This window comes from Tursiops truncatus, chromosome 20, assembly GCF_011762595.2.
Source record: "Tursiops truncatus isolate mTurTru1 chromosome 20, mTurTru1.mat.Y, whole genome shotgun sequence".
Classification (NCBI taxonomy): domain Eukaryota; kingdom Metazoa; phylum Chordata; class Mammalia; order Artiodactyla; family Delphinidae; genus Tursiops; species Tursiops truncatus.
The window spans coordinates 32,307,077-32,331,725 of NC_047053.1; the positions used below are offsets into that span (position 1 = coordinate 32,307,077).

Here is a 24,649-nt window from a genome sequence, read left to right on the forward strand (position 1 = left end):
TTTCCAGTCAATATTGAATTACACATTTTACCAGTGAAAAATTGGGGAACAGAGCAGGATGGATGAGATAGACTGTTGAATATTCCACTTCCCTGTATCAACCTAATGCTGTTTTTACCAGTAAATTTCAAGTATTGGGACTACAAGAAATAGAATTGGAGGATTATTCCTTTTGATAGCACCTATGACACTGTTTTTTGTCTTACTGAAGAGTGATGTTTGGGCAGGTGACAAACCAGGGAACAAACTATTTCGTCGATGATAGTGGTGATAGCAATACTAATGATAAGTGCTGGGCTTCCCTCGTGGCGCAGTGGTTAAGAATCCGCCTGCCAATGCAGGGGACATGGGTTTGGGCCCTGGTTCTGGAAGATCCCACATGCTGCGGAGCAACTAAGCCCATGCGCCACAACTACTGGGCCTGCGCTCTAGAGCACGCTAGCCACAAATACTGAGCCCGCGTGCCACAACTGCTGAAGCCCATGCACCTAGAGCCCGTGCTCCGCAACAAGAGAAGCCACTGCAATGAGAAGCCCGCACACTTCAACGAAGAGTAGCCCCCGCTCACCGCAACTAGAGAAAGCCTGTGCGCAGCAACGAAGACCCAACGCAGCCAAAAATAAATAAAATTTTAAAAAATTGTTTAAAAAAAATACTAATGATAAGTGCTTACTCTGTGCCAGGCACTATCTTGAGTACTTTGCATGAATTAACCTTTAAATCAAAACTGCAACCCTAGGAAGTAACTATGATTAGTATCCCTATATTATAAAGGAAACTCAGGCAAAGAGAGGTTAAATAATTGGCTCAGGGTCACACAGCAAATACCATATTTTATCAGATCCAAGATGCTGTTGATTAAAAGAAACATCCCAATTTCAGAAATGTTAAAGTGTAAAAATGGCTGATGGAAGTTGTAATATACTTTTCATTGTAAGATGAATCCACATTTCAGAGTTTTAAAATATGAAATAATACATGTCTTAGAATCGCTGAAATAAGCTAAGAGCCAGGATTCAAATTTAGGCAGTCTGCTTCCAGGGCTTATGCTTTTATAAAAGGAGGAGTTGTCCTAGGAAAAACTCTTTTTTTCAGATCATTGTTTTTCTCTATGTGGGCCATTGAAAGGCTGCGATCATGAACTTAACCTTCCTGTTGTGGCTGCAGACAAGACTAAATGAATTCTTAAAAACTCATCACAAGAGTAAAATACCCCCAAGCCATCTTCTGTCCTTTAAGAAAGCATTTCAAAACGTAGCTTTTTGGTAACTTAATTTTCTTTTCTTTTGCAGTGTTTCACTCGAGGATTTGAGTACAAGAAACATCAAAGTGATCATACTTACGAAATAATGGTAATGATGAAGTTGTAGGAATTTCCCTTCATTTTCAAGTATTATACTGGGAATTAGTCTTTTTATTTCTTCATCTGCAAGTATCTCACTTTTCTTTCGCCCACTTCTGGATTAGGTAATCATTGCGCAATAAGCTTTTTAGGGTTTTATGGATCTTCTAAGGCATTTAAGTCCAAAAAATCATTTTATATACTCAGATTTTTGGTTTAAATTAGAAGGAATTTAAAGGAAGTGCTTTTTGAGATTTACTAATATAAGGATCAGAGGTTTGTGGTTTTCTAAGTTCATTGATAAACATGCAGTAAATGTGTTGTCGCTGTGTTTGGCTAATGGTATTTTTATGTGGTTTGTGTGGGCAGTGGTGATATTTATCTCTGGCACTCAACCTCCCCAGCCTCGGGAAAATTAGTTACCCTCAGAGAGTTAAGTTGTAAAATGGATGTAGGGTGAATAACATAGTAATATACAGAATCACTTTGAAGAGGTAGACTGACTTATAGGCCAGAATAAGACTTGGCTGTAATTTGATTGTTTGCCGCCTCTAAAGAAGGAATGAGAGGCAGATGTTGGCAGTGTCCTTCCAATATCTAGCCAGAGGAACGGGCACTTTAATAAGCCAAAGTGAATATGTGGTATGCTTGACAGGTCTATATACAGTACCTTTGTCAGTTATCAGAGCCTAACTCCTAGGTCACCAAGTAGTTTTCTTACATTTGGCCTCCCATGTTGTTCTTCTTACAGGAAGGAATGCTGGTTGGGCATCTACTTGACAGTAATTTCACATCATGGGTTAATCCATTGATACATGTGTTAGTTTTCTCTTGCTGCCATAACAACTTAACCAAAAACGAAGGAGCTTAAACAACAACACAAATTTATCCTCTCACAATTCTGTTGGTCAGAAGACCATTAGACTCAGTGGTTTGCTCCAGATTCTGTAAGACTGAAATGAAAGTGTTGACCTGTCTGGGTTTTTATCTGGAGACCCTGCGGGAGAATCCACTTCCAGTCTACTTCCATTCTCATTCAAGTTGTTGACAGAATTCACTGCTGGGTGGTTGTAGGACTGATGCTACTGTTTCCTTATTAGTTGTTGGCCAGGGCTTACTCTTAGTCTCTAGAGGTTCCTGGCCCTCATTCTCAGTATTCAAAGCCAGCAATGGCAGGAAGTCCTTGAGGGTTACTGATGAAATGCTTGGCGTCTCTCTGACCTCTCCTGGTTCATCTCTCCTGTGCTGAATCTCTCTGACTCTTCTGCCTCTCTCTTCTACTTTTAAGGGCTGTGTGATTATATTGGGCCCACCAGCATAATCTCCTTATTTTACAGTCAGTTGATTAGTACCTTAATCCCATTAGCATAGTCCCTTCACAGTAATATCTAGTTAGTGTTTGATTGAATAATCAGGGGACAGGAATCTTGGGGGCACTGGGGGACATCTTTAGAATTCTGTATACCGCAGCGCTGTAGCATATCTACTTCAGTCTCTTAAAAGTTTAGAAAGGGTAACTCAGCATCTCCAAGTCTGATGATTTATGAAGTCTTATTTAAGTGAGTTTCTGGGCCTGTAATGCTGAGAGTCAGATCCTGGTCCATAATGAATTAGTCAAAGAAATGCTCCTTAGTAAGAGTTCTTAGCAGCCAGCTGTCTAGCCTTCCCCTGCCTCTTTCTAAACACCCTCAGTCTTCTAAGTAATTTCTTCACTAATTGTAAGATTTGGAATACATTTTTTAATATTAGACTGTTTTTTAGAGAGTTACAGGTTCACAGCAAAATTGAGTGGAAAGTACAGAAATTTCTCTGCCCCCGCAAATGCATAACCTCCCCCATTATCAACATCCCCCACCAGAACTGTACATACATTATCACTGACGAACCTACGTTGACACCTCATTATCACCCGAAGTCCATAGTTTACATTAGGGTTCACTCTTGGTGATATACATTCTATGGGTTTGTAGAAATACATAATGACGTGTACCCACCATTATAGTATCATACAGAGTAGTTTCATGTTCCTAAAAATCTTCTGTGTTCTGCCTGTTCATCCGTGCCTCCCCCCAGCCTCTGGTAACTACTGATCTTTTTACAGTCTCCATGGTTTTGCCTTGTCCAAAATGTCATATAGTTGGAATCATACAGCGTGTAGCCTTTTCAGATTGGCTTCTTTCACCAAGTAATATGTATTTAAGTTTCCTCCATGTCTTTTCATGGCTTAATAGGTCATTTCTTTTTTAGCACTGAATAATATTCTGTTGTCTGGATGTACCACAGTTTATTTATTCATCCACCTACTGAAGGACATCTTGGTTGCTTCCAAGTTTTGACAATTAAGAATACAGCAGCTATAAATATCCATGTGCAGGTTTTTCTATGGACATAAGTTTTCAACTCCTTGGGTAAATACCAAGGAACATGGCTGCTGGATCACATGGTAAGAGTATGTTTAGTTTTGTAAGAAACTGTCAAACTGCCCAAAGTGGCTGTACCATTTTGCATTCCCACCAGCAGTGAAAGAGAGTTCCTGTTGCTCCACATCCTCGTCCGCATTTGGTGTTGTCAGTGTTCTGGATTTTGGCCATTCTGATAGGTATATAACGCTATCTTGTTGTTTTAACTTGCATTTCTCTGACAACATATGATGTGGAACATCTTTTCATATGAATTTTTTTTCCCTTTTGTTAATTGCAGAATGAATGAAGGGCTGGGGGAGAGTATATGGTCAAAGTAGCTGTGGCTTTGAGTTCATTTCACCAGGGTTATAGGATCTTCAGAAAGTTGGCTTATTCTTCCTAAATTCACACAAGAATGCCTAGAACCAGAATACAAATTTATTCATTTGAATTGTGAAAATAATTCCTTAAAGGATAATTCAGTATAGTTTGGGTAGATTGAAGTTATCCACTGCCGGCAAGCTGACCATGAGCTCTCTTCAGCTGTTCTGGGCACCATCCCTTCTGCATAATGCTGACGGCACGAAGTTTCACTCCAAGTCCACCTAACTCTTCAGATTACTTCATCCTTTTCTCACATATTCTTTACCCATACAAACACATTTCAGAATTCTGTCCTTTATTTTGTAGAGCTTTTGGAGGTTACTAATACCCTCTTTTTTCTGCTAGTCTTTATCTATTCCCAGATAAGGAAAAGAAGAATCTTTCCTTCCGTAGGAATGATGACCAAATTTTGCTCCTCTACACACGAAGCCACTAAAAACTTGATTTTTTTCTTTTTGCATATGAAGCCTCAGAAAACTTTAAATGGTTTTCAGTACTTTTGCCATCTCACAGTGCTGTATTTTTGGAAGTTGCTCATGCTGTAGTGGGTGGTGCATTAATCAAGATTTCTGAGTTCTTTGCCTATTTTTGTCTTATAATTCTTAGAACCTTAAACAAGTCAAGGCACCTCTTTCAGCCACACCCTTTATACCAGTGATTCTTAAACTTTAGTGCATAAGAATCACCTGGGAGATTCTTAAAATTATAGATTCCTGGGCCTCACTGTTAGAAATTCTGGTTCAGTAGGGCCAAGATTGGGTCCAGAAATTGAATAATATTGATTCAACTTTAAGAAAAACTGACATGCCCATTTCTTTTTTGGTGTAGGAAGTCTTTCTGGTTTATCTCACAGTAAAGTTGGTGAGGACTAATTAATATTCTAAAATACTCTTTTAGAAATAACAGGCTTTTCAACTATGAGTTGTCATATTTACCTGTATTCATGGTACTTTCCAGATTGAGTGATTATTTTGAATTTAATACAGACATAGACTCTGAAATTTCTCTTTAGGATCTCGTATCTGAAATATCTCATGTGAGGCATATTCCTAGTACGTGCTCAGATAAAATGTATTGCTTATTAGTAATGTAATTTCACAGATCACAGATTTTTTTTGCCATTAACAAAAGATAGAACAATTTATAAACACCCGTGTGATCTGAGGATTTCTTGTGTCATTTTTTTTTTTTAACTTATAGTAAATTTCAAGCATATACTAAAATACAGAAAATGGTGTTTCAGTTATCTGTTGCCTCTAATAGCTGCCTCAAAACTTCATGGTTTAGGGACTTCCCTGGTGGCGCAGTGGTTAAGAATCTGCCTGCCAATGTAGAGGACACGGGTTCGAGCCCTGGTCCAGGAAGATCCCACATGCCGTGGAGCAACTAAGCCCGTGCGCCACAACTACCGAGCCCGTGCTCTAGAGCCCACGAGCCACAACTGCTGAGCCCACGTGCTGCAACTACTGAAACCCGCGTATCTAGAGCCCATGCTCCGCAACAAAGAGAAGCCACCGTGATGAGAAGCCCGTGCACTGCAAGGAAGAGTAGCCCCTGCTTGCCACAACTAGAGAAAGCCCACGCGCAGCAACGAAGACCCAACACAGCCAAAGATTAATTAACAAACAAACAAACGAAAAAGCTTCATGGTTTAAAATAACAGCCATTTTATTATCTCTCACAGTTTTGTGGGTCAGGAATTCAGATTGGCACCATGAGAGTAGCTTCCATTGGTTCCACATGGTGTGCTGGGAATGGAAGTCCAAGGGGTTTTTTTCACTTTTAGTACCTCAGAATGGCTTGAGTTGGTTGAACTGGAATATCTTAACTGCCTGAGGCCTTTGGTTCCTCTCCAGGTAGCCTTAGGGCCTCTCCCTCTCCATGTGGCCTCTCCACGTGGTCTTTCCAGAAAGGAGGCTAGAATTCTTATGTGGTGGTTCAGGGCTACCAAAGGCGAAAAAGTAGAAGCTGCCAGGCCTTCTTAAGCAAGTCACAGGTTCAACCCATATTAAATGGGAAGGGACCACGTGAAGATGTGAATTCTAGAAGTTCATTGGGGGCCACCATTGTAATCAACTACCACATATAGTGTAATAAATTCCCATATACCTGTCACTGGTTCTTAAAATTACCAACTCATACCCTATCTTGTTTCATCTAAACCCGTACCCCTCCAGCTTATTTTGAAACAAATCCCCTAGATATCATATCATTTCATCTGTAAATGTCTCATTAGGTCACTTTAAAATTTTAAAGTAACTCAGTTCACATTTCTCCAGTCATCTCAAAAAAGCTTTTTTAAAAAAAACTCTGCTCTCTTCTCCACACCTGAAACAATCACTATTCTGATTTTTATCACCATAGATCAGTTTTGCATATTCTAGAACTGCATATAAATGGATTCATTCTGTCTGTACTCTTGTTTCTGGTTTCTTTTCATTCAGCATGTTTTTGAGATTTATTCAAGTTGTATATAATAATAGTTCATTCTTTTCTGTTACTGAGTAATATTTCATGGTATGAGTATAGCACAGTTTGTTTATCCATTCTCCTGTTGATAGACACTGGGCTTTGCCTAGTTTGGGGCTATTAAGAGTAAAGCTGCTGTGAGGGACTTCCCTGGTGGTCCAGTGGTTGGGATTTTGCCTTCCAATACAGGGGGTCTCGTTGGAGAGCTAAGATCCAACATGCGTCAGGGCCAAAAAACCAAAACATAAAACAGAAGCCATATTGTAACAAATTCAATAAAGACTTTAAAAATGGCCCACATCAAAAAAAAAAAGAAAAAAAGAAAGGGACTTCCCTGGTGGTGCAGTGGTTAAGAATCCGCCTGTCAGTGCAGGGTACACGGGTTTGAGCCCTGGTCCGGGAAGATCCCACATGCCGCGGAGCAACTAAGCCTGTGCGCCACAACTGCTGAGCCCGTGCTCTAGAGCCCGCGAGCCACAACTACTAAGCCGACATGCCACAGCTACTGAAGCCCGCGTGTCTAGAGCCTGTGCTCCGCAACAAGAGAAGCCACCGTGATGAGAAGCCCACGTACTGCAACAAAGAGTAGCCCCTGCTCGCCGCAACTAGAAAAGCACACGCAGCAGTGAAGATCCAATGCAGCCAAAAAATAAATACATAAATAAATTATTATCATTATTATTTTTTTTGGCGGTATGCGGGCCTCTCACTGTTATGGCCTCTCCCGTTGTGGAGCAGGCCTAGCCACTCCACGGCATGTGGGATCTTCCCGGACTGGGGCACGAACCCGTGTCCCCTGCATTGGCGGGTGGACTCTCAACCACTGCGCCACCAGGGAAGCCCATAAATAAATTAATTTTTAAAAAATACTTTAAGAAAGAAAAAAAGAATAAAGCTGCTTTGAACATTTTTGTATAAGGCTTTCTATGGACGTATATTTTCGTTTTTCTTGGGTAAACACTTAGGAGTGGAATTGCTGGGTCATAAAATAAATGATTATTTAACTTTTAAGAAACTGTCAAAAAGTTCCCTTAAATGGTTGTATCACTTTACACCTCAGCTAGCAGCGTATGAGAGTTCTGATTGCTCCACATGCTTGCCAAGTTTTGTTATTGTCATTTTCTTCATCCTAGTATTCTAGTGGGCATGGTGAATGTGTAGTGGTGTCATCATTTTTCTTTTACCTTTTACAGTGCTATTTGGAATTCAGATATGGTCCATACATTCCAGTTGATTGCCTCATATATTTATCCTGTGGGTTCTCCCTCTCCTTCCCCTCCTTCTCTCACTCTTTCTCTTGTCTCATATAGTTTGATTGTTTAAAAACCTGGGTTTATCTTATGGATGTTACTGCAGTCTAGATTTTGCTGATTAACGTGTTCCTCTGACTTCTGTGTTTCCTATAAATTAGTAGTTAATATATACTGGCTATATCAGATTCATTCATGATCATTGTTTAGATCTTTTCTTCTGGGATTGCAAAATACATAGTTATCTTTCAATTCTATCACTCCTTTTAATTTATGAGATTAAATAATTCTATAAAAAGAAAGTTTATTATCTATGTGGTCACCCTGAGGTAAAGTTTGTACAGAAGGGCAGGATAAATTATTTCCATTATTTACTAGTTTTCAAAGTATGAGTTGGTTCCCTGGCATCCTCTAGATATTTAGAATGTTTAATGTGTTGTAATCCTTTGCAGTTCTTATTAATTCAGAATGTTCCATTTTTGGTCAGTGGGAGCCTCTACAAGTTGACCTCTGAATCCTTTTGACAGGACTCTTTTCGTCTTTGAGAGTTTCTTTGATTTCCAGTGTAATGAAGTGTTCCAGTCTCATCTTGTACATTTCCTACCCAAACCTGGAATTGCCTTTTTCTTCAAGGAGCCCTGGTTCCTTTAGTGGGAAATTGTATTTAGAGACCACATACTGGGTACTAGAAGTGTTAATTGCTACTGGGTTTGTCATTTTTTCTAGACCTTTTCACTGAACAGTGATAGGAATTTTTTTTTTAATTTCTTGTACAATTTTTAAAGGTGACACGTCATTTACAGTTATTACAAAATATTGGCTGTGTTTCCTGTGTTGTACAATACATCCTTGTAGCCTCTCTTACACCCAGTAGTTTGTACCTCCCACTTCTCCACCCCTGTATTGTGCCCCCCTCTCCCCGACTGGTAATCACTAGTTCTCTATATAGGAAATTATTGTTTTAAGACAAATACATCATGAGTTCATACTAAAACTTTCTTGTTTTTTAAATTTATTTATTAATTTATTTTTTATTTTTTTGGCTGCGTTGGGTCTTCGTTGCCGCGCGCGGGCTTTCTCTAGCTACAGTGAGTGGAGGCTGTTCTTTGTTGCAGTTCCCGGGCTTCTCATTGCGGTGGCTTCTCTTGTTGCGGAGCATGGGCTCTAGGCATGCGGCCTTCAGCAGTTGTGGCACGCGGGCTCAGTAGTTGTGGCTTGTGGGCTCTAGAGCACAGGTTCAGTAGTTGTGACGCACGGGCTTAGCTACTCCTCAGCATGTGGGATCTTCCCAGACCAGGGCTCGAACCCATGTCCCCTGCATTGGCAGGCGGATTCTTAACCACTGTGCCACCAGGGAAGTCCCCGTACTAAAACTTTCAATTCAAATAACAAGAGTACATGGTTTTACATAGCCTCATAGATCTTACATCTCTTTTTTTTCCCCAAGCTCCAAGTCCCACTGTGCAGTGACACCAATACAGTTACTTATTTGCTTTACCCCACAGCATATCAACATGTAATAAGCTCAGAACAACTGTACCAACACTACTTGAAAACAGTTTAAGATTTTTTTGGCAGTTCCTTTTACTTTTAAGGTATATTCTACTAGAAATAAATAGTCAAGTTACTGTGTTTTAGTCACTTGGGATTGTTTCTTCCTGTGTGATTATGCCTTAAAATTAATTCACAGGTTTATGTCATTTTGCTTTTGATTCTTGTGATTTTAAAATTTAATAGTTAATGTACAGTGTTTATGTTTTCAAAGTCAAGTCTACAAACAAGGAATATTCAGAGAGGTCCAGCTTCTATCCTTGTCCTTTCCACCCTATTTCCTCCCTCCCTCCCCCATAGGTAAACTTGGTTTTAATATATGGTTTATTCTTGCATTTTAAATGATAGGAATATGCATATTTGTATTCCTCTCTTTCTTAGCTAAATGGGAACATACTATAATACTTATCTTTACCTTTTTGCTAAGTTTAAAAAACATATATTTCTGCCTGAGTTACAGTGGCATTTATGGTTGATAATATTTATTGTAGCTAATGGTGGAAGTAGAGGTGGGGGGGTGTGGACAGCTAATAAGAATGTACTGTAGGCACCTCTCAATACCATGAGAATGACAGCCATTTGACTATAATTAGGATTACATTTGGGGTTGCCGGGTTCCATTTCTGTGTCTGTTCTTAGGCCAAACTTTTTCTTCCTTAGACCTCAGATTTTCCTGTTCTTGACCCCAGCTGGACTGCTCAAGAAGAAATGGCCCTTTTAGAAGCTGTGATGGACTGTGGCTTTGGAAATTGGTAAGAGCTTGGGAATAAGGGTTCTCCTGCGCTAGTGGGCTCCAAAAAGAAGGTGCTGTTGAGGGTAAAAGGAGGAGCCTCAGGAAAAGGAGTTTGGGGGCCATATGTTGCTTTTCTATTGACCCATGACTTAGAGACAAGTCCTCTTCCCCTCTGCACATTATTTTCCAAGGCCTAAATGCCTCACACGGCTATGAGATGTTTAGTGGTCCATGACTCGATAGCTCTAAAGGGCTGCTTTGGACATATCCACACAAGGAAGGTTGGTTATTCCTTTCTGAATAGTGGGGAAGTTTAGACTTATTAGTTATTGCTCCTTTCTGATCTCTGAATTTTTCTTGGCTGTAGATGCCCTCGTCATTTAAGTGAGTCAGACTTTAGACAACCATGGCTTACCTGAGATTCAAGTTTGACAGACTGCCTATCCTCATTGCCTGTTTTTAGCTTGTAGATACCTGCAAGAACTGAATAGCACTCATGGCTGTTGCCATGTGAGGTGACACTGCTTACTAATAATACCACCACTTTCATTTTTACCTTTTGGGAGTATTTTCACACCGATGATTTCATTTTGTGAACTAGATAGCAGAGGCTTTTTTTTTTTTAATGATTTTATTTATTTAGTTAGTTATTTTGGCTGAGTTGGGTATTTCTTGTGGTGCGCGGGCTTCCCATGGCAGTGGCTTCCCTTGTTGAGGAGCACGGGTTCCAGGCACGCGGGCTTCAGTAGTTGTGGGTCGTGGGCTCTAGAGCACAGGCTCAGTAGTTGTGGCTCATGGGCTTAGTTGCTCCACAGCATGTGGGATCTTCCCGGACCAGGGATCGAACATGTGTCGCCTGCCTTGGCAGGCGGATTCTTAACTAATGCACCACCAGGGAAGTCCCAGCAGAGGCTTTTTTTTTTTTTTTTTTTTTTTTGCGGTATGCAGGCCTCTCACTGCTGTGGCCTCTCCTGTTGTGGAGCACAGGCTCCGGACGCGCAGGCTCAGCGGCCATGGCTCTCGGACCCAGCCGCTCCGTGTCATGTGGGACCTTCCCGGACCGGGGCACGAACCTGTGTCCACTGTATCGGCAGGCGGACTCTCAACCACTGCGCCACCAGGGAAGCCCCGGAGGCATTTTTAAATATATTTTGTTCATGAAGAATCTGAAGCTTAGGGAGTTAAAATGACTTCTTACGACCACATAGTTTATTAGTGAAGGGCCCTTAACTAGCTCTTCCTTGTCCTGACTTCCTAGTGTAGATAATCTATCCTGATGTTAATAGAATAATACTGTGCTGCCTCCCTTACGTCCAGGGCCTTGAAGAAGGAGAGTTGAGTTCAGTTCACATTTTGCTCGTATCCATTCATTCAACATTTATTAAGTATAATAAAATACTGTTTACTATGGGAATACCAAAGAAGATAGGAAAAGTGATCATTCGCTTGCTAGTTATCTTTGGCCTGGTTTTTCACTTTTTGCCTACCATTCTAACTGTAAAATAGGCTAATCCTCTTTGTCCCCCTTCCTTCTCAGCAAAGACCACAAAAAGACCATTGTTTCTCTATCCGCTAAGATACTATTAAGTAAGTAAGACACTAAGCTTGGTGGTGAGGATGCTAGAGCCAAGAATTATGACACGTATCCTGACCTCAAGAAGCTTATAGTCTAGTAGGGGAATCAAAATATATGTACAGATGATTGAAGTGCACAAAGCAGAGCATAGTAATGGCTTAGGAAAAGGACAAGTGAAGTACTGTGGAAGAGAGAAGTTGAGAGCAGACTTGGAGAGATTTCACCTCTACCTTTCCATCATCTGGGCCAGGAGTCAGAGGTCTTAAGTAAAAATTAAGTGGCTTTGTCACTTATGTGCTTTGTGTTCTTAAGCAAGTTTCTTAATCTCTTTGGGCCTCATTTTTTCATCTGTGAAATTGAGATAGTAAATACACTACATAGTTAATACTAGGATTTATTTAAATTATGTTGTGAATATTTCTAGCTGAGAGCTTGGTCTGTCGTGAGAGCTGTAGTAAAGAAATGTCTGTTCATGTGAAGTGTTTTGTAAACTATAAAACATGTGAATATAAAACTATTCTTGGGGCTTCCCTGCTGGCGCAGTGGTTGAGAGTCCGCCTGCCGATGCAGGGGACACGGGTTCCTGCCTTGGTCCGGGAGGATCCCACGTGCCGTGGAGCGGCTGGGCCTGTGAGCCATGGCTGCTGAGCCTGCGCGTCCTGGGCCTGTACTCCGCAACGGGAGAGGCCACAACAGTGAGAGGCCCGCGTACCGCAAAAACAAACAAAAAAAAAACTACTCTTATGTACATTTTAAATGTTCTGAAGTGGCTTATTATTATTTATAGCAATTCTTTCGGTGGAGCCTAGCTTACGTATTTTCTAGTGGTCTTCCTTTCTTTTGGTAGAAAGGAAAGGGCTTTTTATTTTTTTGGCCATGTGGGATCTCCGTTTCCCGATCAGGGATCGAACCCGCACCCCCTGCATTGGAAGGGCAGAGTCTTAACCAGTGGACCGCCAGGGAAGTCCAGGAAAGGGCTTTTTAAATATTGTTTCCGTATCTCGGAATAGCAGGATTTGGAACATCAGATTGCACTAGTACTATGTTTATATTTGTCTCAATGTTCTGCTGATAGCTCCCTGATATCAGTTTGGAGGTGTCAAGTTCCAGGCATTATATAGGTAGGACTTAAAATATGGAAAGAACAAACCATGCTTTGACCATTATGTATAAATGAAAGCACTACTTCCTTCTCTCTTTTTCCACACTCTAGGCAGGATGTAGCCAATCAAATGTGCACCAAGACCAAGGAGGAGTGTGAGAAGCACTACATGAAGCATTTCATCAATAACCCTCTATTTGCATCTACCCTGCTGAACCTGAAGCAAGCAGAGGAGGCAAAAACTGCTGACACAGCCATTCCATTTCACTGTAAGTACCTCCCTGTATCAGTAAGAGAGTTCAGTATTTAGCTTATTATAATTAATCATCTCAGTGTTAAGTCCAAGAAGCAATTTGTTATTTTTGTCCACTTGGTTGTGGTAATAATAGCAAACTTTTCATTGTCTTTTTTTAAATTTTATTTTATTTTTAATTAATTTATTTTTTTTTTTTGCGGTATGCGGGCCTCTTCCGTTGCGGAGCACAGGCTCTGGACGCGCAGGCTCAGCGGCCATGGCTCACGGGCCCAGCCGCTCCGCGGCATGTGGGATCCTCCCGGACCAGGGCATGAACCCATATCCCCTGCGTTGGCAGGTGGACTCTCAACCACTGCACCACCAGGGAAGCCCATCGTTTTCTTTTTTTTAAATCTTATGTGACTTAGGGACTCATGGGTCTTCTAACAAAACGTAACCAAACCCATGATGAATTATAAATGGACATCTTTGCTGAATGACTCCCAGAGCACGAGTAATGAAATATGAATGTTTTTCTTTCCCCGCCTCTTTCCTCATACTCTCTGGAAACAGTTTCATAGGTGACTAACTCAAAACCTGATGATACCTCCTATTTGGATAGCCCTTTGGATGTTAGCACTTTGTTCTCAAATGCCTTCGACCATTTCTTCCTCATGGCAACCCAGTGAGACAGGCAGAGCAAGTGCTTTTGTTTTGCACACAAGGAAACTGAGATTCAGAAAGGTTAAATAATTTGTACAAGGTCATGGGACTAGTGGATGTTACAGTAGAGCCTGGACTCAATTCTGGCTTACTCCAAATCCAGTGGGGTTTTTTGCCTGTCAGTTGGATGGGATTTGTAAATTGAGATTGGTCCTAAGGGGTAAGGGAGCTGAAGCAGACAGGGTAAATACTTAAGTTCTGTAATACTGAAGAAAAGATCCTTGATTTTCTTTCATATTAGGAAAGCAAAAATAAGAGGGAATTTCTGTATTTACTTAGAGGATTCCCTAAGTCTTAGTTTCCTTTTCAAGAAATCAATTTGTTTCCATTAATACTTTATCTTTCTTTACTTTTTCTTTATAAAAATCTCTTGCATTTTATTTATCCTCTCAGACGCTGTCTTTTTCCAAACAAAAATATTTCAGAGTCTAAATTAGGACTTGCTTTGTGTCACTTTTTTATGCTAGTATCTTATTAAGTAACTAAGAAAAACTAAATTCTTTCAGCTACAGATGACCCTCCCCGACCTACCTTTGACTCCTTGCTTTCTCGGGACATGGCGGGATACATGCCAGCTCGAGCAGATTTCATTGAGGTAAGAGAAACTTGTTTTTGTTTAGGATGAGGCTATCTCTCTTACCTATAGGTTCCATACCACTAAAAAGAGATTTTCCTAGCACTGTAACTTGTGGAGCCACATTTTCTCCATTTGAGTGCCTTTTTCTCATTTGTAAATATTTCTTTTAGAAAGGTAAAAGTTCTTCAGAGCAAAAACTTATTTCTTTTAAATTATTTTATTTTATTTATTTTTATTTTTGGCTGCATTGGGTCTTCGTTGCTGCGCGCGGGCTTTCTCTAGTTGGGGGGAGCGGGGGCTACTCTTCGTTGCAGTGCGCGGGCTTCTCATTGCAGTGGCTTCTCCTGTTGCAGAGCACGGGCTCTAGGTGCCTGGGCTTCAGTAGTTGTGGCACGCGGGCTCAGTAGTTGTGGTGCATGGGCTTAGTTGCTCCGCAGCATGTGGGATCTTCCCAGACCAGGGCTCGAACCCGTGTCCCTTGCATTGGCAGACAGATTCTTAATCACTGCGCCACCAGGGAAGCCCCAAAAACCTATTTCTGAAGTTTCACTCCACATCTAGGGGGTTTCGAGGTTGTACTATATCGGGGGTTGGCAAACTTTCTATTAAGGTCCAGATAGTAAATATTTTAGATTTTGTAGACCATAAATTCTCTGTTGGAACTAAACTTTGCCATTATTATGCAAAAGCAGCATAGATAATAGTAAACAAATGAGCAGGCCTGTGCTCCAGTAAAACTATTTACAGAAATAGGCAGTGGGCTGCATTTGGTCTATAGGCTGTAGTTTGCTGACCTCTATACTATATTCACAAGTTTTTAAAGAATGATGAATGTGTCTAAAAACTACATGTTCTTCATTCAGCCCTGGAGTTAAAAGCCATGTGAATGTAGTCACAAGTCTCTTGATTTATCACCTAATCCGCAATTCTAGTACTCGTGGAGGTAATTAAAGTTCAGCAAACTACAGACAATTTTGCTAGCCACACCCAGGTCAGCATTTTGTTCATGGCAGCTGCAATTGTAGAGCTACCTCAGAGACACTACCCCTACAGATTGTAGTCATTGAATAGAACATGAACAAATCTACCCACTGAGCTAGGTAAGCAATATTATGGGATAAATAGAGCCCTAGATGGTGGTAAAAAGGTAGATGAATTAATGCAGGCAATTTTCTTACCTCAATATTGGTTAGGCCAAAAAGTTCGTTTGGGTTTTTCCATAACATCTTACAGAAAAACCCAAACGAACTTTCTGGCCAACCCAATGCTCGAAGGGCTAGTAGGAGTTAAGTTTTCTTTAGTTAGATTTCATGAACAGACTACTTTTAGTTTTTAGAACAATATGTTTGGCTTTATTCCTGGACTCATAACTTTCTCATTTTTTGCTGTCACTGCTGCCTGAAAGCCTCTCAGTTTTCTCCCATGACTTATTTACTTATGGCAGTTGTCCTGGCCTTGTACTCCATTCAGTACTTTTTAGCAAGTGTTTGTTTATGTATTTGCTTCTAAAGCATGGCTCCTGTAAAGGCATTACTCAAAGCTGATGGATTTTAGATGGGAATTTTTTTTCCCCAAACAGGAGTTTGACAATTATGCAGAGTGGGACTTGAGAGACATTGATTTTGTTGAAGATGACTCGGACATTTTACACGGTAACATTTTATTACAGCCAGTGTTTTTATTGATTGCAAACTGTGATGACACTGTATTGGGTGCTAGAAATATAAGAATGAATAAAACATGTCTCCTGCCCCTTATGGGACCCAAATTACAGTGGTTAAGTTGCTGAACTTACCCTGTTGCTGGGATTTGACCATAATGAGAAAGATCATTTGTGATGGTGGTGAGAATGTTGATCACATAAGGGTAGTTGGGAATATCCCATCCCTTGGACTGTGTAAGCTTTCTTTTGGCTGAGATAAGCCTACACTGAGGTAATTGGTTAAATGGCCCTCACTGCCTCCTTAAAAGAAAGGGAATCAGGGTGAAGACCTTGGGACTTCAATAACAACTGCTGATACTAGATGTTCACTATAATTTATTATGCAAAATTTCCCATAGCAGGGGAAAAGAATGGAAGTTCAAGAGTTTTTAGACCAAGATTGGAAATCTCTTGTTTCTCAGAACTGTTGAATTTTTAGCACTTCTGAATTCTCATCTAAGATTAACCCTCTAAGGATTTATGTCAACTCTTTTGTTATAACGTAAATGGCTAATGCCAACAGGGCTTTCAAAAGTGGATGGTTAGACTTTCAGTGAATGTCTTTTTTTCCTTCTTTCCATTTTCAGTGAACTACATATTTAAAATAATCCCCAATCTTCTGTTTCATTTCAGCCCAGAATTGAGGGTGATGCAGTAGGTGAATAATGCTCCTTTGGATTCTGTATTTCCTAAACAACATCTTCATTGCTTTTCTTAAATGTATATCCCAGGTAGGAAAGGCAAGTTAGAATCCTTGTTGCATTTTAAATCAAGTTTTCATGTTGCATTAACTGGTCCTCTGTCACTTGAAGGGGAGTTTTATTCTTCTCTCCGCAGAAGAGCTGACTAGATATTTGTTACATCAGATCTGGGACCAAGAAAGAGTCCTCATAAAAATTTTACCTTTAGAGTTTTTTCTCTACATATTTCTTGAGCAGTTTTTTTCTTTGCAAAATTTCATTTCTCTTCTCCCACACAACTTTAAGGAAAGTCAAAGTGACGTAGATTGAACTAAAAGAGGAAAGCTTTAAAGCAAACTGCTTTAGCGTTCACTAGAGCCATTGTGTTTGTTCAGTCTTCCATGTCAATCTCTGCTTTTCAACCCTGATAATTCACGTTATTGTCTATTCTCACCTCGTGTGTCATTCTCTTGAAGGCAGTGTGCAGGTTGCCATTCAGTATTCCTCATCATACACACCAGCTTTAATTAAAATGGTATTGTTTCCTGGCTTATATCTTTCTTATCCAGAATACAAAAAAGCAGTTTCATAAATATCATTCTTTTAGATAGTACTCAAAAGTACTGAACTTTTGAAAGTCAAAATCTCTTATGTCAGTCATGGCTCAACTATGTAAGGGACTTGCTGAATCACTTCTCCAGGCCCTAATCCAAGGTCTTCATTCTTAAGCCTCAACATTATTAAGAAAACTGTAGTAATGGTTGGTATTTAATTTCACTCTTCATCCTTTGTGGAAGCATGATTTGCAATTTCTGCTGGTACACTTATGGTCCCTTCTGTAATTAAGTGAGGGCAAAAGGGAAAAAAATCAAAAAGAAGCAATTGATTAGCAAGTTTTATTTCAGTTAGCATTTCAAACCTATAACATACTTTAGTTATTTGTGTTCTTTCTACAGTTTCTACAGCCTTTTAAGTTATTTGATTCTAATTCATTTGAACTAAGAATCAGTTATTGATTGTTATACATAAGTAGTTTTTGTTTTTTTGTTTTTTTAATTAATTTATTTATTTATTTATTATTTTTGGCTATGTTGGGTCTTCGTTTCTGTGCGAGGGCTTTCTCTAGCTGCGGCGAGCGGGGGCCACTCTTCATCGTGGTGCGCGGGCCTCTCACTATCGCGGCCTCTCTTATTGCGGAGCACAGGCTCCAGACGCGCAGGCTCAGTAGTTGTGGCTCACAGGCCTGGTTGCTCTGCGGCATGTGGGATTCTCCCAGACCAGGGCTCAAACCCGCATCCCCTGAACTGGCAGGCAGACTCTCAACCACTGTGCCACCAGGGAAGCCCCATAAGTAGTTTTAACAGCGCTTATATAATAATAATCCCTGCCTCTCCTTTCCCTCCCTGTCTAGTAGTGAACTGTAAGATGTTTAGATGGGTGCTTTTTAAAAGGTGATAGCGTCATAAAGAGGTTTGGCAGGACTGGAGATCAAAGGGAAGACTTGCTGGTGCCACAAAGGGATGCTTTGTTTATGGTTCTAAGTTCTCATATTAGCTCCTTTGGCAGTATGACCCACTGTCCAGTTGGGCACATATTGTTCCAGCAGTTTCTCCTGGAACTCTCAGTGAAGGGGACTAGGAGCCCAAGGAAACTAGGAGGGAATGAGAAGGAGCTTTCTATGCACACCTAGAACAGAAAGAGGGGCACATATTTTGTGCACATCAGGACAGTGATTCAACCTCAGGCTTGCTTCTGAGTCACTGTGATCTTGGGCAAGTCCTTGGAAATTTGCATGCTGTTTCTTTGTGTCCCTGGCCAGCAAAGAACAGATGATGCTGATTAGTCAGGGTGAATGTCTCCAATGAAACGTGGTACATAATTCAGATTGGTGTTATTGCCATTCCATTATACCATTATACTCCTAATATTACTGAGCATTAATAACATTCCTTTTACGTTTCCTCACTTACAACTACTAGAAGGAAGTAAACTGTTTGGCTGGGCTTTGTATCCCATCCCTTACAAAGACTACATCTAGAAAATTGGGTGATGCCAGGAAGCTCTTTTCCTCACCCAAGACTTTTGCTGTGATTCACGGAATTTGTCTAATAAAGGGGGTTTAAATGGTCCATTATAGAGGCCTGGGACACAATGGAGGGACATGTAATTACATTCCACCATACCAGAAGTCTTTCAGAATGAGCCCCCAAAAGATACTGCATGTGAAGTAGTGTCTAAGGAAGAAAATAAGGAGGTTCTGAGATCCCTAAATGACACCTCCTCGTATTTTATTGAAATAAGCAGAAATTATTGGTCCAGAGAGAGAGATGCAAAAGACATAACTCGGCGCTCCCTGTGGCATGTTGTGGGATGTCAGTGCAGACACACAGCATAGTTTCCTTTTCCTTAGGGAACATCGCTCTCCATCTGCTTTCATTTGGGGAAATCTCTCCTAAATTTGTGGACTCTTCTTTCTCAGAGTTTCACAGGTGCTAAGCCCTGCGTGCAGCATCTTCTAATCATCGCTGGCCCATAACCCAGGCAAGCAAGAGGCATCAAGAGCTCCTTCCTCTGCACTGGGCCTGTGTTTTCAGCACTTCTCAGGGTTGCACATTAGAGCAGTTTACTCTCCTTCTATTTGGAAAGCCAATTTCAGTAAAATTTCTTGGCCAGATGTGGATACTCCCCCACTTTTTCCCCCCAAATTTTCTTTCTTGGGTCCGTATTGTCAGCCTTTAGAGCCTTTAACAATTAGTCAGTCAGAGGTCCAGCCTGGTCACTGTGCCTATTACCTGCCTATTGGCAGTGCCCTTCCCTTGATGGTGATTTGGCTGCTTCATGTTTAGGACTTTTTAGACATGAATGCTATTAATAATAATAGCTAATACGTATAGCACTTACTGTTTGCCAGGTACCATTTAAGTCCTTGACACACATGAACTCATTTAATCCGCACAAAACTCTCTGGGTTAGGTGTTATTACTATTACCCCCATTTTATAGATGGGAGAATTGAGGAGTAGAAATCTCAAGTAACTTGCCTGAGGTCAAGAGGTAACCTGCAAGTGGCAGGGCCATCTTGAGTCTATGCTCTTAATACTGTGCTATACTTAATGTCTCTACAACCTTGAACCTTTTTTTTTTTCTTTTTAGATTTCACATTTTTAATCTTCTATAGCTTAACCACATTTCTGAGAAGTGGAAATCGATATTTTCCCATTCTACTTTCAGAGAAATGCACAAAGGAGTGAAGTGACTTGGCTAAGGCTTCCTAGTTGCTGACTTCAACCATTAGGTCACTTGGTTGGCTTTCCTTCATAGCACTACTTGCGTACATCTCGGCCAAAATCTTTGGGGGGAAATGACTTTTAAAAAGCTTTGCTTCTGGGGAATACCTGAGTCACAGGTTTGTGCTTGTGCGCTTGCAGTAGGGCTTTTGATTGGCTTCCCTGTAGTTAAGGCCTCTGAGTAGGTTTTCTTGCCAAGCAAGCAGTAGGTGCCTTCTGTCAGGAAAACAGAAACATGTTGCCAGCTATTTTGAACAATGTTAGAAATACACTGCAGTGGGAAGGAGCTGCCTCTGACTTCTGCCCACTTCTTGAAATATTTTAAGGCCAGCCGTTTGGAAACTTTGTTATCAGTCCCCAGTGTGGTCACAGGGAGACTAGTCATCCCCCGAAACTGAGATTTCAGAGGCCTGGCATCGGTGGAGAGGTTATGGGTGCTTTGGGTTTGTTTGTTTCTAAGGAGCTCTCGGTCTTTGCCTGCTTTACTAGACCCTCCACTCACTTTAAGTAGAATATGAACCTGTGATTCTCATTCTTTCAGCGTCTCCCTCTCATTTCTGTTCTGCCTGCTGTGCTGTGGTCCTCCCTGGGTTATTCGTGCAGTTAAGATCTTATAATCAGTTGCTGCTATCGGAGTGTGCTTCATAAAGACAAGGGAGAGCTTCAACTGTGAATTTTTCTCTGGGAGAATTCCAGTTCTCCCATTTGTTTCTCTGTGTTCCCTTCCTTCCCTTTGTTCTCCAGGGCCAGTTGTACAAGTTTAAACTACTGAAATGATCAAGCACCAGAACCATTTATCAGCAGGATTTATTTATAGAGTTTTTCTGTAACACAGTCTCTTCAGTTTTTTTTCTGTTTAATTAAGTCACTCCCACACAAATCTCAAGAAACAACATGATAAGTTAGTGTCTTAGAAAAATTACCGAAATCTTTTGTCAAAATTAGCACTAACTTCCACTGGATCTTCAGGTAGTTTCTTTCATGTTGAACTCATCTTATTATTGAGTAGATAAACGAGATAAGGCACCTAAAGATCCTGGAACATGATAAATACTCAGTGGATGTTAACTATTTACTTAGCTATTTTATTTGCTTCTCTTTCTGCCTTGAACTGTTGACGTCCTAATTTCTCTTTCTCATAAGAAGTAAAGGTAGAGTCCACTATAAAACTCGTACTTGGTTGTACTGCATGTCAGAGACAGTTCCTCTTCTCCCCATGCCTCCTTCCTCTCCCACCACATAGTTATGTAAAGCGCATCTCCACCAGCACAGCGTTCTAGAGCCTATCATTCCCCAGCATTTATTAGGAAACACTGGCAGGGTATGGGGCATTCTGTGGTACCTGTGCTTCTGTATGGAACACATGTAAATCAAGAAAGAGTTCATTTATAGAAGGAGTTCTGCAACCTGAAAAAATGTTTGAAAACCATTGCCTTAAATCTTGGACCTGATATTATTGAATTATTTTTAGTTTGTGGGCAGTTATGAGGAAAAATGAAGCAATGTTGTTTAAATTTTTGAACTTGTTAGAAATGAACAAAAGATCCATGATAGTTAATACTTTTTTTTTAATACTTAAAGTTTAAAAAGTATTGCGGTCATTCATCTCTTCAGGTCATCCAGCTAGAATTTATGTTATTTTTATCTCAGACCCAAGGGAGAATGGCCTGGATAAAGTATTCCTGGTCATTTCCCAGTGATTGAAGTTATATACAGATGTAGTGCATCTGCTCATAGCTCAGCATGCTAGATTTTGGTATTTCTTTCTTCTAATCTGAAACTCTGACAGATGTAATTTCTAGTCCATGTGTTACTAAAGTTCAGACTCCTTGTTGAACTGTTTTATGAAAGCTAATAATATACATAGGAAAGCATGGTCAAAAGAGATGTTCAGGAAAAAGCAGAAATTGTTATCTATAGCGTAATCCCATATAAACATATACTTAGGAAAAAAGAACTTTACTGTAATTTACTGATACAGAAATTCACTATCCTAGGGTATTTTTGTTTCCAAGAGACAGATTTCCTAGACCAGTGCGTGTGGAATAGTTAGCAGTATGAGGTTGAAAGTTTAGGACAGCTTGGGCAAAAGATTTCTTCTTGTCTTGGCTTTATTTATATGTAAGGGTTTGTTTGTTTGTTTGTTTATAGCTCTGAAGATGGCTGTAGTAGATATCTATCATTCCAGGTTAAAGGAGAGACAAAGACGAAAAAAGTAAGTCTAGAAAACCATCCTGCCTTCTTTTGGCTTTGGACTATTGACCACATATAGCCCATAAGAGCAAGTTCCACTTGTGGCTCATCTTAGGACCTTGAGGAATACACTTAACCTCCTTGGATCTCAATTTTTCCATCTGTTAAAAGGAGATAATAATACCTCTCCTTTTCTTGCTTTTTAACCTCCTCCTTCCTTACCCTTTCTTGATGTTTTGGTGACCAATGAATAATATGGACACGGTGTTTTAAGGAAAAAAGGAACAAGAAAAATTCAAGATATTATTAAGTTGTTACACTTAATAATGCTCTATTCTAACTGCTCAGTTTTTATGAGAAGTCTTTTATATACAAGGATTTCAAAGAAATTATGAACAAGTTTCAGTCACTCTTGGTTATTCCTTCTCTTTGCAACAGAACAAAAAACATACATTGAGGCTGAGAAATTATGGATCCCAAACCCCTATTGGATTACAGAGACTTTAACAGTTCAGAGAAGGGTATGCGGAGGATGTGTATGTATGTGTAGGCATGTTACCATGGTGTTAATAACTAGAGATACAGTGGCATCACAACAAGAAAAAGGAATGGGACTTGGGAGGCACTCTGGAGGGACCAAGACATGATCTGAAGTAGAGCTTACTCTCTGCGTGTCTGGAGTTAGCTTCCAAGAAGCGCTGAAGAAGATTACCCAGCTGTTCTTGTGAGAAGTTTCATTGCTAGTCATGAATACCTCCGGTATAAATCAGAGGTTCCAGACACGTAACTCTGCATGGTTTACCTAAATTCTGTTTCTCTTAAAACATGGAATTAGAACTAGACAGTGCTGTAGAACTCAGTAGTTGAGGTCGCTATTAGATCTTCTGTTTTATGATGACCTTCCATTAAACATGCACAAGATTTATTTCAAATAGCTTCAAGGCATTCTGTGAATGTACAGTTGTAAATGTTGAGTGTGTGATCACAGATTTCCCTTAAACGGCTGTTCTCAATTATCATTTCCCTAAGCTGAATAGATGATTTTTATGATATGGACACAGATTCCCTTCTGTTTCATCTAAGTTACAGACGTGTTTTTCACTATTTGAGTGCTTATTGATCTGTTCATTCATCCAGCAGATAGTTATTGAGAATCTGCAGTGCCCAAGGAGAGGAAAAATATATGATGCTTGAGAGCCTAAAATTGTGCTAGAGACTTACTGACCTGCAGAACTTTGTGGGGAATGACTTCTCTGGACCTCAAGATTCCCCCTTGCAGTGTTTAGGATGTCTAATGAAAGCTGTGTGTGGAAAACATTGTTAAATGTGAAACTGATTATCATATATATGTTTTTCATTCTAGAATTATAAGAGACCATGGATTAATCAACCTTAGAAAGTTTCAGTGTAAGTATTAGTTTTCCTTACTTTAAAATTTCTCCCAATATTATTGAATAGTTTTAAACAAATCATTTATGACAGTAGTTCTCAATCAAAGTTGCATATTAGCATCACCTAGGAATCTTTAAAAAATTCTGATCCCTGGGGCTTCCCTGGTGGCGCAGTGGTTGAGAGTCCACCTGCCGATGCAGGGGACACAGGTTAGTGCCCCAGTCCGGGAAGATCCCACATGCCGCGGAGCGGCTGGGCCCGTGAGCCATGGCCACTGAGCCTGCGCGTCCGGAGCCTGTGCTCCGCAGCGGGAGAGGCCACAGCAGTGAGAGTCCCGCGTACCGCAAAAAAAAAAAATTCTGATGCCTGACAGTCACCTCAGACTAATTAAGTCAGAATCTCTGGAGGTAGAACTACAGCATCTGTATTTTTTTAAAGTCTTCAGGGCAATTCTGTTGCGTCGTAAGAGTTACAAGCCATTAATATATGGTCAATAACACTAGCATGAGAATTCTTTTTTTTTAAATTAGTATAGTAATTAAAGCATGAATATCAATGGATCATTTTCTGGAACTGGGTAGGGTTGTGTTTTGGAATTATATGTTAAACATAAAATAACTTTGACCATCAGGTTGTGAAAATATTTTTATGGAAAAAAATTAACAGAAAATGATAGCTTTATTTTGCATGGTCGGGGCAAACAAACCAGAAAAGACATTAGCATTGTATGATGATGAAATAAACCTATGATTTTTAAATGATTGCTAACTTTGACCTTACTTTTAAATATTTGGCGATAACCTATGCTGGGCGGAAAGAGTCTCTGTACTTTTTCTTCTTCTACACTGTAGAGTTTGTTCAGAACATAAGAATGATGATATCATAATAATTGCAATATTTATATATGTTTATAATAGTTATACGTCACAAGACTTTTTTTTGTAAAAGTGCCTAATGATTGTGCTTCACATGCTAAATTGATAGAATCTTATAGGGTTTGACAGTCTGTGCCAGGAGGGTTCAGGTCAGCCAGTCTTGGGTTAAGTATCATT

General features: G+C 40.2%; 1 protein-coding gene across 5 annotated transcripts in view; it reads left to right on the forward strand.

The window, feature by feature from the left end:
- Positions 1–24,649, forward strand: part of TADA2A (transcriptional adaptor 2A) — a 47,149-nt gene that overhangs the window by 10,839 nt on the left and 11,661 nt on the right. For all 5 annotated transcript variants that reach the window (XM_033848210.2, XM_073797827.1, XM_033848213.2 and 2 more), the window contains 7 exons: positions 1,293–1,352; positions 10,059–10,150; positions 12,921–13,078; positions 14,274–14,362; positions 15,924–15,996; positions 22,164–22,227; positions 23,569–23,612. In XM_033848210.2, coding sequence (XP_033704101.1) covers positions 1,293–1,352; positions 10,059–10,150; positions 12,921–13,078; positions 14,274–14,362; positions 15,924–15,996; positions 22,164–22,227; positions 23,569–23,612 — 580 coding nt within the window. The remainder of the gene's footprint in view (positions 1–1,292; positions 1,353–10,058; positions 10,151–12,920; positions 13,079–14,273; positions 14,363–15,923; positions 15,997–22,163; positions 22,228–23,568; positions 23,613–24,649) is intronic.